This window comes from Solanum pennellii, chromosome 2 (assembly GCF_001406875.1).
Source record: "Solanum pennellii chromosome 2, SPENNV200".
NCBI lineage: Eukaryota > Viridiplantae > Streptophyta > Magnoliopsida > Solanales > Solanaceae > Solanum > Solanum pennellii.
In genome coordinates, this window is record NC_028638.1 from 52,877,822 (window position 1) to 52,896,792 (window position 18,971).

At 31.8% G+C, this 18,971-nt stretch overlaps 3 protein-coding genes across 8 annotated transcripts; 2 read left to right on the forward strand and 1 right to left on the reverse strand.

Moving 5' to 3' along the window:
• The first annotated feature begins 1,570 nt into the window (after positions 1-1,570).
• On the forward strand, positions 1,571-6,438 carry LOC107008904 (elongator complex protein 5). Its single transcript, XM_015208116.2, has 9 exons — positions 1,571-1,846; positions 1,931-2,023; positions 2,116-2,282; positions 2,391-2,437; positions 4,379-4,448; positions 4,999-5,225; positions 5,301-5,390; positions 5,563-5,638; positions 5,748-6,438. The coding sequence occupies exons 1-9, from the start codon at positions 1,680-1,682 to the stop codon at positions 5,939-5,941; spliced, it is 1,131 nt and encodes a 376-aa protein (XP_015063602.1). The 5' UTR covers positions 1,571-1,679; the 3' UTR covers positions 5,942-6,438.
• On the reverse strand, positions 3,769-10,513 carry LOC107008906. 6 transcript variants are annotated; one of them, XM_027914964.1, is made up of 10 exons: positions 10,015-10,513; positions 9,007-9,102; positions 8,616-8,700; positions 8,286-8,407; positions 8,139-8,163; positions 7,961-8,044; positions 7,857-7,886; positions 7,671-7,776; positions 7,522-7,586; positions 3,769-3,962 (listed from the first exon to the last, which is right to left on the reverse strand). In XM_027914964.1, the coding sequence occupies exons 1-9, from the start codon at positions 10,105-10,107 to the stop codon at positions 7,523-7,525; spliced, it is 705 nt and encodes a 234-aa protein (XP_027770765.1). In that variant the 5' UTR covers positions 10,108-10,513; the 3' UTR covers positions 3,769-3,962; position 7,522. The 6 variants fall into 6 exon arrangements, with proteins under 6 accessions (XP_027770765.1, XP_015063604.1, XP_015063603.1 ...); XM_015208118.2 differs by lacking the exon at positions 3,769-3,962 and adding an exon at positions 6,307-6,534 and having other exon boundaries at positions 10,015-10,512; XM_015208117.2 differs by lacking the exon at positions 3,769-3,962 and adding an exon at positions 6,617-7,246 and having other exon boundaries at positions 10,015-10,511.
• A 2,702-nt stretch (positions 10,514-13,215) lies between these two features.
• On the forward strand, positions 13,216-14,418 carry LOC107009521. Its single transcript, XM_015208865.2, has 2 exons — positions 13,216-14,070; positions 14,227-14,418. Exons 1-2 carry the CDS (start codon positions 13,403-13,405, stop codon positions 14,228-14,230), a joined length of 672 nt encoding a protein of 223 aa, XP_015064351.1. The 5' UTR covers positions 13,216-13,402; the 3' UTR covers positions 14,231-14,418.
• Positions 14,419-18,971: the final 4,553 nt, after the last annotated feature.

Sequence of the window (18,971 nt, forward strand, 5' to 3'; positions counted from 1 at the left end):
GATAAAAGGTGACTGGTACTTCAATTCAATTTTGAGGCATGTTATATGGCTATCTAGTCTTAATATTATTCTAACCGGCCATAACAATAATAAGATCTGAATAATTAGTGAGATATTATTATGAACAACTTTCACATATATTAAATATAAAATTTATATTTATATGCTATAACAAAGTTTATATAATTGTGCTCCATAGCAAATATAAATATGTATAATTCGCTACACATATATAAAGAAATTAATTGTATAATTCGCTATACATGTACAAAGAAAACAGTTGTATACAAATCAAGTGTATAATTTGTGTATATATAAAAGGAGAAAGAGAGAAAGACGAAAGAAAATTAGGTATGAGAATATTTATATTCTATAATTATAAGTGTATAGGACGAAAATATATGTATTTGCATGTGTATATACAAATTTTTCTTGCTTTATACAAATAAGAACACAACTTATACATTTTGTTTATGTTTGTATGAGCGATAGAAACGAGGGTGGCGAGTGAGATCTGGGAGAAAGGAGAGTGGAATGAAAATAATAATAATAATAATATATANAAATTATAACTCACATAAATTATACTTTCTTGCCACATTTAATTTTTAAATTTTATTAATATATGCTAAATGTATTTCGGTTATTTTATTTGAACAACTTTCACATATAACAAACACAAAATTCATATTTGTATGTTATAGCAAAGTTTGCATAATTGCGCTCCATAACAAAAATAAATATATATAATGTGCTATACATATACAAAGAAACCAATTATATAATTTCCTATACATATACCAAAGAAAACAGTTGTATACAAATCAATTGTATAATTTGTGTAGGTATAAAACGAGAAAGAGAGAAAGACAAAAGAAAATTGGACAGGAAAATATTTGTATTGTATAATTATTAGTGTATAGGACGAAGATATATGTGTTTGCAGGTGTATATACAATTTTCTCTCTCTTTAGACAAACAAAAACACAATTTATACATTTCGTTTCTGTTTGTATAAGCGATAGAGGCGATGGTGGCGAGCGAGATCTGGGAGAGGGGAACAAAAATATATGTATATATACAATTTTTTCTCGCTTTATACAAACACAAATGCATTTTATACATTTGTGTTTGTATAAAAGTGAGAGGGAGCGAGTGAGAGATGGAGCAAGAGAGGGAGAGTGGCGAGCGAGAGTTTGAGGGAGAGAAGTGACAGACAAATAGTTTGCTACACTGCACAATTAAAAATCAAAGTATGATTATAACATTTCGTGTTTAATTTATTAATTTGTCATTTTATACAATTTTTTCTATTATTTATTCTCTAAATTATATTTAATTTTATGAGCATTACGATAACAATATATTTTGATACAATAAATCATTATTATAAGTCGAATTCTCTACTATCATCATAACTTATAAGACCAAAGAAGAAATTTGAAAACTTATGAAATCTCTTTTTATTTAACGGTTAAAAAGATAAGGTAACTTTAATTAGCAGGGCTGTGTTAATAATTAACTCGTGTTTTGGAGGAATAAGAGAAAAAGGATTGGGTGTCAAGTGAATCGTATCGAAACCCAAGGGGCCAAAATAAACATTACAAGTTTCTTCAAACCGAGGGTTTTTCTCCGCCATTTTTTCCCTCTCCGGAATTCGCATTTCTCTGTGTTCAACAATGGCCGAAACAATTTGTAGAGCTCTACGTGATGGAGCATTCGAAGGAGAACACGCTCCTGCTCTAACTATAAAGGATACTATCGACACGCCTCTCGGTTCCTTCGTCTTCAACCATATTCTTACGCAACTTACTTCCAACATTCTCGCCGGTAAATCACAAGCTCGGTCAGTTCGCTTCTTTATGAAATTCACTAATAGTTATCAAACTTTTTTTATGTGATAATTTGATAAATTCGTTGATTTATACAGAGGTGTTGTGCTGGTCGCTTTATCACGGCCTCCATCGTTCTATGTTGAACTGTTGAAGAATAAAGGTTTCGACGTTTCTTCATCGAGTAAATGGTTAGAATCTTCCTTCTTTTAATGAGTAAATGTTAATTATGAGGATAAAATATGTGATTCTTTTTATGTACTGATTTTTGCTCACAAATCAGGCTAAGAGTTTTAGATTGCTATTCTGATCCTCTTGGATGGAAAAACAAGTTATTGGAGAGGGGAACTGTAAGAAATCCCTATGAAGAGACCTTACTGAAAACTACCTTATGTAAGAACTTGAAAGAATTGGACAAGGTTTTGTCTTCTATTATTGAACTTGGAAAAGGTAAGGCTTTGAGAATTTTTGTTAATTTGGGCACTCCCAAAGTTTAGGATAAACTTTTGTTGTGCTTTGGTAAATTCAAATGGATCTTGTTTGTTGCAATTATTGCAGAAATTGTTGAAGAGGGAAAAGGGAGATTTGCAGTTGCAATAGACTCGGTAATGCTAGTTAATTTTAGTTTTGGTTCAGTAAGCAGAGAATGGATGTTGCTTATGTGTCAAGTGATTTTTTCATTGATTCAGATTGTTTGGTTTGAATTTCACTTCTAGATACCGTAGTTTGTTGCGAAGATGTGTAGTTATCCCAGATAGCGAGCAACCAAAAAGTAGTTTGTCCTAGTTAGTTTTTGTTGAAGGAAACTTCTCAGAAGGCCTGTTGGAATTTTTGTCTAGCATTCACATAAAAGGTTCTCTTCTCTTATTACCGCTAAATAGGAAGCCGGATCTAGGTAAAAACTTGCACCTTTTGGTCATCAACTTCTTCAAAGGACGAAAAATTACTCTATCCATTTCTCTAGCGATTGAAACATCAATCACATAAAAAACAATCAAACATGACAATCAGCAGCCTTAAAGTTCTGTTGCACCTTCTATTTTGTCAGTATGCTACAGAAATGTGCGCACATTTATTGAGGAAATTTCCTAGATCTTTCTTACATTAGTTCTTCTACCTTGCTTTCCAGTTACAAGCCATGAAAGTTCTCCTGTCCCTTTGTGAATGCACACAATATTGGGCACTTATACGCGAGGAAACTTCTCTAGTTTCTTACTTTACCTACAGTATTGAACCAGAGCTATTGTTTTATTACTAGAACCCACAATTCCTAGGTTTGCATAGTGGCTATACCATCTTGACAGTTTATCATCTCCATCAACTGATCCCCATGTTTCGTTTTATTGAGACTGATGCTCAAATCTCAATGTAGCCACTGAATTTTTCAGGTTTAATAATTCCGAGTTCCCGATACACAATGTGTCAAATTATGGAAAAGATAAATAATTGCCTCGTCTAGTTGACTGGGAAAATCTTCAGCCTATGCAGTTGAAAGCAGTTGCTTAGTCAAATTCTCTAGTAATATAGAATTCTAGTTGTATCATTCTTGATTTCACTGTCAACTTATGGGAAGCAAATAAGATATGGTTCCTAAATAGTTGCATAACCTTTTAAACAAACTCTGAACACTTCTCTTACTCATAAGAACTGTTTTACCCGACTAGATCAAGATATTAGATGAGTTTGTGCAGAAAAGGATGCTTTAGAAATAGAAAGTGTGTTGATTAAGGCATTTATATCTCACTGTAGCATGGCTTTCAGTTAGATGTCTCACTTCTTTTAAGTTATTTACTTGTCTTCACCGAATAGGAGGTGAAGCATAATTTGTCTGTAGGACTTCTCATTTCTGGTTTATGCTGTATTTCATTCAAAATAATGTCGCTAGCTCTGTGGCATTGAATCAGTTTATAAGTTCCAAAATGATAAGAGTTTTTTCTTGAGAAAGGTTGAGCGGAGGTTGTATATCTTAGTTGATAATTTTAAAGTACCAGTACATTTTTGAGATGCTAGTTGACAATGTATTTATTGCGTAAATCTTTCTTATTCCTTATCTAGAAATATCCTCCTTTTTGAGGTAAAATGATGTTCCGAGTTCTGATGTATCATTCCAAATTCTAATGCAAAGTTTTCCTGTCACCAAAAGGTAAAATTTTAATTAAAAAAAGAAAAGAAAGCAAAACGACCACCTAAAGTAGTACTTAAGTATTAACTCTTAGGATTAATCTCTTTAAGAAGCTACTGATTTGCAGTGAATCAACTATTTAAATGTTTTATCATTACAAGTAGATACTAAGGCACGAAAAATTTGAAGGCTATGATGATAAACTAAAGAAGCGAATTACTTTTTGCTTCAGTTGTTGAAAGAGAAATAACTGAATTTCCAGTAAGATCTAGAGACATGCATAATTTTTTAATACTAAGAAATCCATTGATTTCAGTTTGAACATTTGCATGTTACTGCATTTCTAAACAGCAAATGTCTCCCTATTTGTGATTTCTCCATTTCTCTGAATACCATCATCTTAACTTTCTAATTCTTTTTCCAGGTTAGTGAGATCTTGAGACATTCATCTCTACCTTCTGTTGCAAGAATCTTAAGTCATCTTCGCAGTCATGGTAGGCACAGTTATTTTTGGCCATGTAGCTTAGTAATGAAAATTTTGTGGTGCAAATGTTATGCCAGCTAACTGTGAAATCAAGATTTGCTGTTGGCTTCCATCTGTTATAAACACTTCGCCACAAATATATGTTAACCTAAACAACTGGATATTCCTGCTGGAGAAATCATGATATCTGCATTTCCCAGATTTGGGCATCAAAATTTTCCTTTTGCTAGATGTGTGAAGTTTCCTTCTTGTGGTTAGTTTTAGGAGATTTCATGCTGCCTTTACAACTTTGTTCTGATTTCTACCTCGTACCCCTGCTATCTGTAGTAAATTGTAATTTGTTCTTGTCGCTGCCTACTTTGCCTGGATGTATATTTTTCTGGATATTACTCCATTATTTCTGTCTGCCTGGCATAAACACGATGGTATAATCCATTGAGAACGTTGACAAAAATAAGTCCACAAGCTTGGTTTATGCTGTCAAACAGAACCAAAATACTCTTGGCATGTTCTTGTATTGACTGCAAGGAGTTGCCTAAACAAATTTATCTTGCTCGCAGACCAGGTCTCATGCATATTTTGCTTGGTGCATGTGGACCTTCATGAGGCCAAGGTGGCTGCCACTCTTGAATATTTGTCCACTATGCATGCGGATGTGGAACCAATAGTTCAAAGAACAAATGGACAGAGAAACATCTCAGAGGACCTCCCAATGGTGGAACAGTCCTTTAAGAGAGGAAAATTTCATGTACGCTTTAAACGCAGAAATGGACGTGTCAGAGTGATGGTAACCTCCTTATCTGTTCCCCTCATAAGATAGCATGAACACTTCATCTTACACTGTTAAAAATCTATTTTTTAGAGGGAAGAGCTTTATGTTGAGGGATCAGGCATCAAAATTACTGAAGTTTCATCTGAAGATGGAATCACTGCACAAAGTCTTGTTCCCAAGGTGAGTTATTTTGCAGTTCAAACCTAATATAGTAAGTACTGTACTAGTTTCTCCCCTTTTTTTTCAATGGTGCAAGTGTACCTACGGTGGGCTCCAATTATGATATATGCACAGATTTTTTGGGAGAAATTGGAAGTTAGATACGTTAATGCCAAAATATTTTTTGTGACAGGTGCAATTCAATTTAGATTTGTCAGAGAAGGAAAGATTAGACCGAGCAAAAGTTGTACTCCCATTTGAACATCAAGGTATGCATGGACCTTGAGTTTAGTTTGTTATGACAGATTTGTTCCTCTGCTGTGCAGATAAAGTGAAAACTCAGTTCAGAAGTAAAAGTTGTTGTTTTGCCTCTCTCAGGAACTGGTAAACCCATTCAAATCTATGATGGTCGTAAATCACTTAACGAGAGCGAAAATGAGGAGAAACAAGCTTCAGTTGAGAAACCGCAAACAACAGAGGATTCTGGGAGGGGTGAGATAATATATTTTCGCGATTCAGATGATGAGATGCCAGATTCAGATGAGGACCCTGATGATGATTTGGACATATGATTGTGTGTATAATCACTTTCAAGCATCATGATACCAGATTTTTAGATGAAGGCTTTTTGTGACCACCTTACAATCTAAATTATGTCAAAAGTCAGGCTGCCATAACCAAATCCATGTCCGAAATGTTTTGCTGGCAGTCTACTTATACAAATCGGTGAAATGGAATATTCTTGACCTCTCTTAAGTTTATAGGGTGACTGGCATTGCCAGCCACATAGTAGGTTTGATTGATCCCTGCGAGTATTTAAGTGCAACTTATCTTTAAGTTGTAGTGTGCACTGTGTCATGGCTGTAGCCTTTGACTACGCTTATTAAGGGTACAAGGGGGTTGTAGTAGAGAATCAAACCAGTTGTAAGGTGGTAAGTTTATTTGGTGTCTTTCTGGTGGGATTACTACGGGATAATTTTGTTCATATATAAGATTGTCTAACACCTTTGTAACTTGTATGACTTGACCATACATTAATTTGTTACATATGTTATCTGAAGCTTGGATCTGTCCCAGTTGCCAGTCTCTTTGTATCTAATGTCCAGTGCTGGAGCTAGATATGTTAGAATAATAGTGCATAGTTTCATTCCTTTGATTAGCCAACCTGTTATATAAACCCTCAAATTATGGTTAATTAGAACGCTAAAACGAGAAATTATCAGAACTTGGGGAGGATTTGCAGGTCGTATTTCAAAGGATTATCCGGGCGATATTTCAATAACTCCCTGTTTTCCAAAAGCCAGACACTTTTGAAAGTTGGAAAACCAAATACAAGGGGTAACACATCATGTTGAGGCATCAAACAACTCACTGAATCTAGAACAATTTACAAACTAATGGATGTAAACAAAGAGCGTCCCTTCAACTAAAAGGGGCTGGTATGCATGCATGCCTAATCTATGCAGAGTGAGCGATCTATTCAGCAATAGAGGATATCTCTGCATAACTTGTTGAAGAATGTATCACACAAAAGCTCTTTTTCTTGAATTTACTACTCTTAACAACTCCAATCATCGGAGCAACATGTTGTCTAATTGAACCACGACTTACAAATGTCTGGAAAGGTTCTGGCACAGGAATCAGCTGAACAGGAAACCATGGTACAGTATTTGATTTTGCTATACAAATACAAGTCACAACTGTACTAACCCCATCTAATAGGGGATAAAAAGAATGTGCTCACTGGGTGGAGGACAGGAGTGCATCCCGGGACAAAAATGAATGTAGCATCTAATATGTTTGATGACATACTATACAACAGAGGATAGGAACTCTGCTCTGCCATATTGTAAGGACGTTAAACCAACTGAAAAGACCTAAACAGGTGAAAAGAATCAGATTCAGAGGAAACCTCAAAGCTAAAAGCTTCATAATGCATGTAAGTCTAGCCCCTTTGCTCCACAAGAAGAATATAAAACAATTATAAGTCACTGAGAACCTAAGAACAAATCAAGCTTTCTCATAATATTTTCCATTTTTCTGTATTAACAGTTGGCTGGCATAACTTCATTTTCCCTTCTTTAAGAAAAATAAAATTGATCACTAAAACATTACAAGTTAACAAAACTAGAAGTAATAGCGAAGAAAATACCTCAAGATAAAAGGGCAAGTCCAAGATACATAGCTCCAAAAAGAAATGCAAAAGATATCATTCCCCTATAAAATTGTTCACAGTAGGTGAATAACATATAACCACAAGATAATGAGAAGAATCAGCTCTTCTTAAAAACTATGACTAACCAGAGGACTCCCCAAAAAGGACCAGCACAACAGCACGGACAAAGTTCAGCAAATTTCTCAGCATCACTTGTGTTCACTCTTCGAGATATCAAGTCATCATAGATATCTGCATTGTCATGTTTGTTAGGCCATGTCACATCTTCGACGGAGGATTCTTATTTCACAAATAGATAGGATACTTCATACCATATACAGAAAACAAGCTGTTCATAACACCTGCAGTAAATGAGAATCCCCTTATAAGCAACACAGCAAAATAGAAAGGAGAAAGGACGAAGAAAAGTTCATACCTATGAAGAGAATTACATAACGGAGCATACGAACTTCTGTTTGTATTTGCAGAGCCCAAATTCCACCAATGAAAATGATGAATCCTGGAAAATGCAGTCTGTTGCAATCAATGACTGAAGACAAAATAACAGTTGTATATCAAGTACTAAAACTTATCAGGATCCTGAATGTACAAACCAATGCAAAGTCCGCGAAGTGTCCACTGTTCAAGAGAGAAAAGCAAGGTTAGACTCCACAAGTAAAAAGTAAAACTTAAGATACAATAATTTAAAAACCTGTTTATCTACAGTCATTGTTCAACATATAAATGCAAGTCGTTCATACATTTTTTGCAAGGCAGAGCACGATAAGCAAAGCGGCAATAAAACAACCAGCTGCTATCATTGCACTGAGAACATTTGTCGATGCGAGTATGAGAACCATTCCCCAAAAAGACGAACCCAGATCTTCAGGCCAAAAAAAAAAAAGAAAACAAAAAACGACAACAATAGTCAGATAGAGAAAAGGTTAAGTAGTTAAAGCAAACTATAGAGGATGAGCTAACTTTGAAATGCATATCAATTTGGAATTTAAGAAGATACTTCATTTTGTCTTTTAGGAAATGAAGCCAAGTGCTTAAGTATATTCAAAATTGTTTCAAGGAAGGGTAGTTACATCCAGCAGGCAAGATCACCCACGAAAGACCACCACGAGTTTGTGTCACTCCCCCCTCATTGGCATGAACTTTTATGCCCACCACCTGTACTAGTAAACCAGAACAAGAATTGTTCAGATAAAAACTAATGTGTAAATTAATTATGACATTATCAACTTCTATTGATCTGGGAAACCAATTCTGCACACGATAATCTAGCATGAAGCAGCACCCAAACCATGTCTTATCATTCACCATAAGCCACATAATACCAGGGTTTAAGACAATTCACTTTTTTACATCACACTTTGGTTTATATAGTAATGGAATTGGATTGGTATAAAAGTACAGATGATTTTGATGAAATTCCTAAATCATTTACATCTTATAGAATTGAAGAGGAGAGATTACCTCTCCACATGTGAGCTTACAAGCAATTGCATGGCTTACTTCATGAAGAAACACAGTAATGAGCTTGAAAGGTGTTATAATAAATGTTCTCCATAACTGTTTCAATTGTAAAAGAAAAAAGCAAACTGAATGTGAAAAACCGTCAAGGAAGAAACAACAAGAAATATTGCAGACAAAAACTAAAACAAGAATTGGTTAATTTCTACTCGTAGAACTTTTGATAAGTTGCTATATGCAAAGAAATCTGGCTAGATTATTTGCAAATTACATGGTATTGCATTTGTGAATATATGCAAATACGGCATTCTATTTACTCTTAAGAAGACCATCAATGAGTCGAAAAGACAAGCTGATACGTATAAACATATAGACACATCAAGTTTTTTTCTCTACTGAAAATTATCAACTCAAAATATTCTTATCATATCAGATGTCATATATACACAGATGAAATGGAGCATGTGTCAACCAAATTTTGTGTATTACTTAAAAGCTTAACCACATGGAGGTAAAGCAGCACGTTATGAATCAGCTTTTTAATCAATTCCCATAGGAACTATCTAAATCATCCAATTTCACACTGACTTTGAATCAAAAGCAGGTGGATCTAATATTTAGAAGTACTCACTTTCGATTGCAACATTTGGAGCTGCCTAATGAACAACATTTCCTCTTGAACCTTAATTATGTCAGCCCTTTGAGATTCTTGCTAAAGAAATCCATGAAAACCAAGCTATAGGCGTCATTAATAATACTATGACCTAATTTATGATAATAGATGAGCTACTTTATGCTTTGTCAATTATTGGATCGTCAAGCACCCAGGTATGTGACCTAGTTGTTATTGAAGTTGTAAAAAAAAAAAAGCCATAGAACAACAGAGTTACCGCGCACCAATTTGAACAATTGAGAGGGAAAAAATTATTGGATCTTCTAATGGAGGTGACATTTTCCAGGATAGTAAAGCATTAGATAAAGACATGAAGAGAATTAGAGAGAGAAAGTTACGATAAAAATGAAGACGGTGTAGACAGCAATGGTAACAAGGAAGATGACTTGGTCGTGGTTACAACAATCCTTCACCTCCCAATTCGCCTTCATTTTTTCTTTAAATTATATCCAACACAATCAAATTGAATTTCCAATCTCCCGATTCGCAGGCGTGATTCTACGAAAAGGTTTTTGTTGAAATTGGTCAGCTTTTGTGCATTGGACGCAACGCTTTAACAATTAGAGAGATAGTGGAAGCCAGAAGGAGGCGGCTAGAGTTTGTTGATGGAGCTCCTCCAACTGGCCGGCCGGTGACTCTTCGTCGTTGATTCTACCGGCGGAATTTTGTTGCTATTTTTCGGATTACATTGTTGAGGCAGTAACAAGAGGAACTTGAATCAACATTCCGTTTTTCCCGCCTTTATTTCTTTATCCACTTGGCCCACTTTAGTCCAACAGTTTCCTCCAGCTGACAATCCTCTCTCTTTTTTTTCCTTTCAGTTCAATTGAAAATTTTATAAATTCTTAAAATATTCAATAAAGAAAAAAACTTATCCACAGCATATTTACATTAAAATCTATTATTATATAATTTAATAAAATAAACATATGTTAATTAGTATGTTAATTAATTAAGATTGAGCAAATTATAAATTTAAAGATTTGACGTGCACATGTATTGAATTGATATAAACACTCGCTGCGGATAAATTTTATCCAATAATAAATAATCTTTAGTACCATTAGATAATTTCAGCTTCGTTTTTAAAAAGTTCCGCAGAAAATATATTTCTTTTTCTTTATTTGGTGGCAAAACTTAAATGATTCATCTTAATTTCAAATTAATGGTCAAAACATGCTTCATGAATCATATCAGATCATCATAATTTGGTCACGAATTCTAACTAGTTTCAAATTGATGAGCAACTTTGGCTTGTCATAAATTTGGAAGAATAGCTGATCATAAAATTATTGCGGATTGTAATAACTTACAGAGTAAAAATTTAATGCGATATTTCAAAATTGATCCAAATAAATTGGCTTTAGATATACAAAATTCAAATACTAGTTGCAACAAATTCTATTGGCTCAAAAAAAATCTAAAATAAGTCAATTCAAACAGATTTATAGAATCCTCTAGACTTAGGCGAAGCTAATTTTAGGCCTAGTGGCTATTCATTGATATGCTAATAAGTACTCGTGTGGTTGTATGTTGAGATAGCGTGAATCAATTTTTTGGAGAATCGTGTCATGTCTGATCTCATAGCTTTGGATAATAATACTTCATGTGTCATGTTTCATATATAGTTTCTCCAAATTAAAAGAGCATATCAGGATGCTAATTGAAAGAAAAATGACATTACATGAGCAAATGTAGAAACTTTTGGTTGGGAGGATTCATGAAAATAAATACATCCAATCCTACGTAAAGGGGCGGAAGCATACCCTTAGTTGAAAAACTATATGCAAAAACTTACGAGTCCGAAAAAATTTACAAGTGTTTAATTGAACCTTTTTGAGCCCTTTTGGTTTGAAGAAGTTGTCCTGTGTTGAATAGAAGGAAGTGAGAGACCAAAAATTATTTCGATAAACTCATGCATGAGCTGATGTAATTCTCATGTCCTGTCGACATATGAAAAAGTAAGAACTTATAGGAAGTAAAAAATAAACAAAGTAAATTTGCGTAATGTTCACGAGAAAATGGCTGGAGACTTTAACATTAATAAAGCAGCTAATGACAATAAGAATTGGACCTTTGATGGTAGTTTGAAAATGTATCAAACATAAAATTATAGAAGTAAAAGTCATATTCAAGGCTATAAATTGATGGCTAATGAATAATAGACAATAAAAAGTAGTAAATGTCAATGAATAATAAAGAATAGTTAATGGTTCATGAATATAAATGATTATGACTCATTAATAGTCTATTTACCAGTGCCAGAATTGATAATAAAATTAAAATATGACCAACCCACTTAATTGATTTGAATAAAATTAGACAAGAATTTAAATATTGATATTTTTTTATATTATCACGTGATTTTTTCCGCCAAAAATAAGCAGAGAGAAAAAAAAAACAAGTAAAATGATCCTCCTTTTATGAATAAATAAATTTTAGTGATGACATAATTCAAATTGATTTCACTATGAAGTCTCCAAGAATCCATCTTCGCTTGCCTTTCGGTGCCTCCTCATTTCTTCACCTTTTTTTCTCAACACAATTCCCTAAACGCAGCGATAGAACCACGATATTCATTAAGATTATTCTAAATTTGAATAATTAAAAGCACGAATTAATTAAAGATAATAATTTTTTTGTCGTAAAGCATTCGAATAAATCAATTCCTTTCTTGATGAGAGATCTTGATTGTAAATTTCATGCATATAAAAATCTCTGTTAGAGAAGCTTAACCCCAAATAGGCCCTATGCACGGAGGCAGACCCACCTTTGAGATAGTGGGCGAACATGCACCCATTAACTTTTAAAAAAGAAAACTATATGTACATACATTTATATTCCTAAATAAGGTTCATATAATTAAACGTGCACATTATAACAAATAACTGAGTTGGTGTAGTGGTTCATCACTGTTTGTTGTGCTTCTTTGCAATTTGTGTGTCTCGAGAATAATTCTAGATGTTGCATTTTCTAGTATACACGAAAGGTCAAGACCATTCTATCATAGATTGAACTATGTTACATTTTGTTTAATTAATATTTTATATATACAAGTTTCTGATGAAGTATCAATATTTTGACTAATTATATATGTGTTTATGTAATATAAATCTGGATAAAATCGAACTCTCGTAGAAAAAAATATGAATGTGAAATAAAAAACAAATTATTATAAATTAATTGAATGAGTGGATAGTCCATAAAGTTGGTACATGAACAACCATTCATATTCGCTAGGTTTCATGAACCTTTTTGGATAAGAATGTATCTATTTATTATGATATTTAATATGCTGATTTTTGGAGTGATTTCTCATTTTATAAATAGGGTCGTTCATTCATTATTGTATGATATACAGATGAGACTTACATACAACTGAATAAGAATGAAATTCCTTTTCTTCTTTTTATTATTATATTTTTATGAGCTTAATTTTATAACACAAATATGAAAGTGAAATAAAAGAACAATAAGCTTTTTGTGTAGCAAAATTGAATGCTCCACTCCACTTTTCCCTAGTAAATACAGTAGATTAAATTAATCAAACTTGTTTTTTTCAATGCATGGGGTCAGTTTGACGGTTGCAATTTTCATTAGTGTAGTAGTTAGATTTGGACTTTTCAAACTTTGCTAACCCTAGGCCCCTCCTTTACCACCCCATTTGTTTAAATTCATCTTTTCCATAACCCCTATGCTTTCAAATTCATACATATTTTTCTTACAATGGCGATTGAACTATGTTCAGATGATTCTAGTCCTCGTTTTTCTTTCTCTCACGACATTTCACAAACAGATTCTGTTCGAATTCCATCAACTAATTCATCCTCCTCTAGTATTGATTTTGATTTTTGTGTATTTCATCAAACCTTTGATCTTCAATCTACTTCAGCTGATGAGCTTTTCTGTGATGGAAAAATTCTCCCTATTGAAATAAAAAGAAAAAATATCCCTCCATCTCTTCCACCAAACAAAAATTCAGATCAAAACACGCCGATAAAAAGTCATAAATTGGTCATACCCAGTCATAACGCTTACAACGCAAGCGTCAAAAACCAAAGGTTATCAACAGATGAAAAACAGAGCTCAAAGTCATTTTGGAGATTTAAGCGTAGTAATAGTACTAGTAGTTACGTAAGAACTTTATGTCCTTTACCAATTCTATCGCGAAGTAATTCAACTGGTTCAACTCAGAACATGAAACACAAACATCATTTTCATAAATCGTCATCCTCTGTTTCTTCCTCAGACGGTCATTATCAAAAACCTCCATTGAGAAAAGCTCCAGGTTACATCAATGGGATTAAAATCAGCCCAGTATTAAATGTTCCTCCAGCAAATTTGTTCGGTTTGAGCTCTATCTTTTCAAGTAGCAAGGAAAAGAACAAGAAGAGGTGATTGATTAGTGTAAAAGATATTTTTCTAGTATAATTGTATTATGTTATTTAAATGAGTTGATTTTCTCAATTACATTAACATTGTTTGGGGCCACTGAATGGACAGAAGTTCATTTTCATTTTTTTTTTTGTTTTGTTTGTTTGGAAGAACAGGTAAAAATTGCTATCAGTGTGTGTCCCATTCTCTGCTTTGATATTTTGTTTTTGTGCTTTTGGTTGCTTGCACATGCTGGGATTCTAATTTTATCTAATTGGAATTTGATTCTTATATCAAAAGAGACTATGGAAAAAATGTAGTAGTTGTTAGTTGGTTGTTTATGACTTAATTTATGAATATTTTTATTGTTTTCTTCTAAGATAAAAGGTGAATTACATAAGTTTGCTTTAATTTTTCTTGCCTTTTGACAATAATGGGTTTTTACTTTTTAGATGTTTATTGCTTGGGATGGCAGGACTAATAGCAACTACTATATGGTAGTTGGTATGCTAAGAAAAGAGTTTTTTGGCCAAAAATATATTTTAACTATATTGCAAACTTAAATTATATTTTTAAAGTATCAATTTTAACGGAAAACATCTTTTAACTATACGACAAATTTAAATTACATTCTTAAAATACCATTCTTACCATAAAACATCATTCAAGTATTTTAAAGTGAGCAATTTTCATCCTTCTGCTTGAATATCTCGTAAAACTATCCGATATATCTCACAAAAATTAAGTCGTCTCTTCCTGATTATTATTCTTAGATATGCCAAGAATATTATCGTGAACTTTTTCGTAATTGAGTTAAGAATTATGCAAAACTTTTAATTTGATTGTTTTTTTAATTCATTTTTCATGTAATTTTAATTAAAAATATTATTAGTTTAAATATGTTTCTTCTCAATTGAATATGCTAGAAGCGACATTTGTTGGAGACTTTCGCTTTTAATAATGTAGAATGAAACTCAAATACGAGACATAATCAATATTTTGGTCACTTCAATATTAAATTGACCTAGAAATCTATTGATTTATTTGGTTAAGAAAAAGATAAAAATAAATTAATCTTCAACTCTTTCTGTTACAAAAAAGGCAAATTATGTACGTGCACATCTTCCAATCATTTTTAGTTTTCATAAGCAACAATGTCTAAGATTTCTTATATTTTCCAAGAACTTCTTGTAGCAAGTAATGAAATTATGTAGAATAACTTTTGTTGATAGTCACGTTAACTATTCATGTTTTCGTAAGATCCATTAGTTTTTTTGACAATATCTAACAGAAGGATGAAAGTTGTTCATTTATAAATACTTGAAGAATGTTTTCTGCTAAAAATGATACTTTAATGATGTAGTTATAATTTAGGATATAAATAAAGAATGTTTTCTGCTAGAATTGATACTTTAAGGATGTAGAGTTTTGGGTATAGTTAAAAGATGTTTTTGGCCAAAAACTCCTAAGAAACCAACGAATAGTTTTGGCATAAAATTTTTGGAGAATGATCAAATATATTTTTGTACTATTAGAAATAGTTATATCTTTTGTTATATTTTAGGGTCATATATATCCTCCAGTCATATTTTGGTACATATACCTTTAATTTTAATAAAATGACATATGTCAGCGTAAAAATCAAATAATACATCCCAATTTTGAAGTAATTGGGTAATTAAAATTGGGGATGGATTATTTGATTTTTAAACTGACATATGTCATTTTGTTAAAATTAAAGGTATATATATACCAAAATATGACGAGAGGGGTATATATGATCCTGAAATATAACAAAAGGTATATATAAATTATTTCAAATTATACAGAAATATATTTGATACTTTTTTGTAAAATTTTTGTATTGTCTTATTTCTTATTTAGTTATTAGTCTTAAAATAAGTTATAATTAGAACTAGTACTTAATACTCCCTCTGTCCCTATTTACTTGTTCATATTTCTTTTTATATCTGTCCCTATTTATTTGTCCATTTTAACAAATCAAGAAAGGACAACATTTTTTTCCTAATATTTCCTTATTTAATTCTAGAAAATTTCTAGTACTACTATGTGACAACCCCCTCGGGATCCACATACTCAGGTATTGTCTCTGCCATGGGCGGCCATTCGCTCTTTTAATCCCCTCTTATTGGCTCGCAGCCTCAAGGGAGAATCGAACCCGTGACCTATGGCTCCTTTACATCCCTCCCAAGGAGATCGCCTCTTACCAATTGAGCTGCAGATCAATTATGATAGATATACTTCACCATTCTGATAAGTTAATTATTTGTTAAAGCTTCATTATGTATTTCTTCGATTTGCAGTGATCAATGACAATAAAATGTCTTTACTCTTTAGTATCACCAAAAATTTGTTTCAAGTTGTATCATTGAAGAACATATATGAAACGATAAAAACGAAATAATTAGAATGACTACTCCTACCATAATAGACTCTGGACCAAATGAGCTGTGTAGTTTGCAATCAAAGGAAAATGTCCCACTCGCCCTAGTTTGCCTTATTTTTGTAAAATAAAAAGAAATCGTCTAGATTGTATTCAACTAAGTTTGAATTTACGCACGATAAATTTCTTTATTTTTTATTCTCAATAGTTTGAAGTCGAGCCTTCTAGTTTAGGATAGATAAATCTCAAATCATTTCAGTGCCGCCAATATTAATTGACCCAATTTACCAATTCCTTTCCTCTCCCTTGTGTTTTTTCCCCCCCATTATTTTCGTTTGTCTTACAATTGTGAACTAACTGAAACGTCCAGCTAAAGGCAAAGAAAAATGTTGGCAATGAGCTGGACTTCATAGCTTGAAATATTGTCGTGTTTAATATATTTAATGTTTATTCTGGCTAATGTCTCCATCGGTGAAATTTTATTATATTGTATTATTTATGTTTGTAAAACTTTTTGAAGTTTATATTTAATAATCAAGGTAAAATTTACTTTTAATTTAAAAAGAGTATCCTCATTTCCAAAATAATTTTTTTAAAAAAAATACTAGTCTCAACTGTTATGATAAATGAAATGGATAATATTTAATGTACTAGATTATAGAAATAATTTCACGTACGATGTTATTGAGTGCAACTTGACTAGTTACGATGAATACTTTTTCAATTTTTCACTTTTTTTTGTCCTTTTTCTTCTTCTTAGTCGGCGATCTTTTTTGAGTCGTTATTCAAACTATGATCATGAAGAAAATGAGAAATTTTATTACACTCTATTTCATTTTGTTTGGTGTTGTAGTACTTTTTATTGATCTATTTAAAAAAAATCTTATATTTTTTATCACATAAATATTGAGAATATTTACTAAAGTTTTTATACTAACATAAAACAGTATAATATGTTTAAAATTATTTTTTTTATGTTCCTCAACTTTGTGAGTTGTTTGTATAATAATAACGGTATATACAAATTATTTTTATAAAAGAAAAAGACATATTAGCTACAAATGACAAAGTTATGAGATATATTAATCTTTTTCTCTTGAATTAAATTATACTCTTTCATTTTTATTTGTTTATCTTGCTTTTCTTTTATGACAATTATATAATTCTAATTTTTTACTTTTCACGTGATAAGTGACAAAGTCACGTATTCTTAAGTGATGTCAATTGACAATTCTTCATAAAAAAATTATAATATGTATGATTAATTTACATGTATATTGATACCCCTTGGCTGCTTGGAATTACTTCTTTCATATTCTGATTTTCTTAGTGAAAATTTTATCTCTATTAAAAATTAAAATAAGGGAGTATGATGCCTTATCACCATATATAAATGGTTACCAAACATACTAATTTATGTCGATAATAATGGAAACAAAACCTATTTTCAAAGAAGTAGTGGGGATCTAATAATGAATTTAGGGACCCAAAATGTGATATATAAGTACTCCATTAGTCCGATATTATTTGTTATTATTTTTATTTTGAAATTAAATTAAAAAATTTTAATTAATATTTTAAGATGTATTTTTATTATTTAATATGCAAAAATTGCAATTTATAATACTTTTTATATAGTTTTAAAATATCTATTTTTTTGATTTAAAATATTAAATTAATATAATTTAATTTAAATTTAAAAATTATTCAAATTAACTTTTGAAAAGCGTAACATAACAATTAACACCGAACGAAAAGAGTATTGTACTAACACTTTAATTAATTAATTTTGTCATAATATTGGAGATCGGACAAGACCACATTGTTGAACGAGAAGCAATATCCTTGGTCCGGTAAATCATTGCCGGCACTTTAACATTCACGTGTCGGTAACTTACCCGAGGTTACTTTTATTTACTCAACTCTCTCGAGTACCAGATACAATTATACTCGCTGTGCTGAACTAACATGTGGAGTATGATCCATAACAAGAGAGCGTGTGATACACAGTTTGTTTAGCGCGTAGGAACTTGGTGTAAGATAAATTCAAATTCTACGCTCCAACCTCCATATCACGACAGCTTAGTATAGCAGACAGACGTAGACTCGACGGTACTGTGAAATTACAGCTCAGCTTTTACCCAATATTTACCAACGGAACAAATATACTCTGCTTGCATAAATTGTTTTCGTAATTTATAGATTATAATTTAATAGTCATCATGGAAAATTTTACGATTTAAACTTTACCATAATTTATAGATCATAGAATTTATTCTGATATTAATGACTGTTGGAACGGTACTTTACTTAACTTTGCTAATAGTAATTTTTTTGTCTCTAATTATTCGTCTATTTTTTTTCTTTTTAGTTATATTTAATTACTTTTTATTTTAACAAATTATGGAAAATCAAATTTTTTTACCTATAATATTCTCATTTAGTATTTTGAATTCAAAGTAGAATTTTTTAAAAATCTATATTTTTTTTATTCAATCTACTTTATAATTAATAATA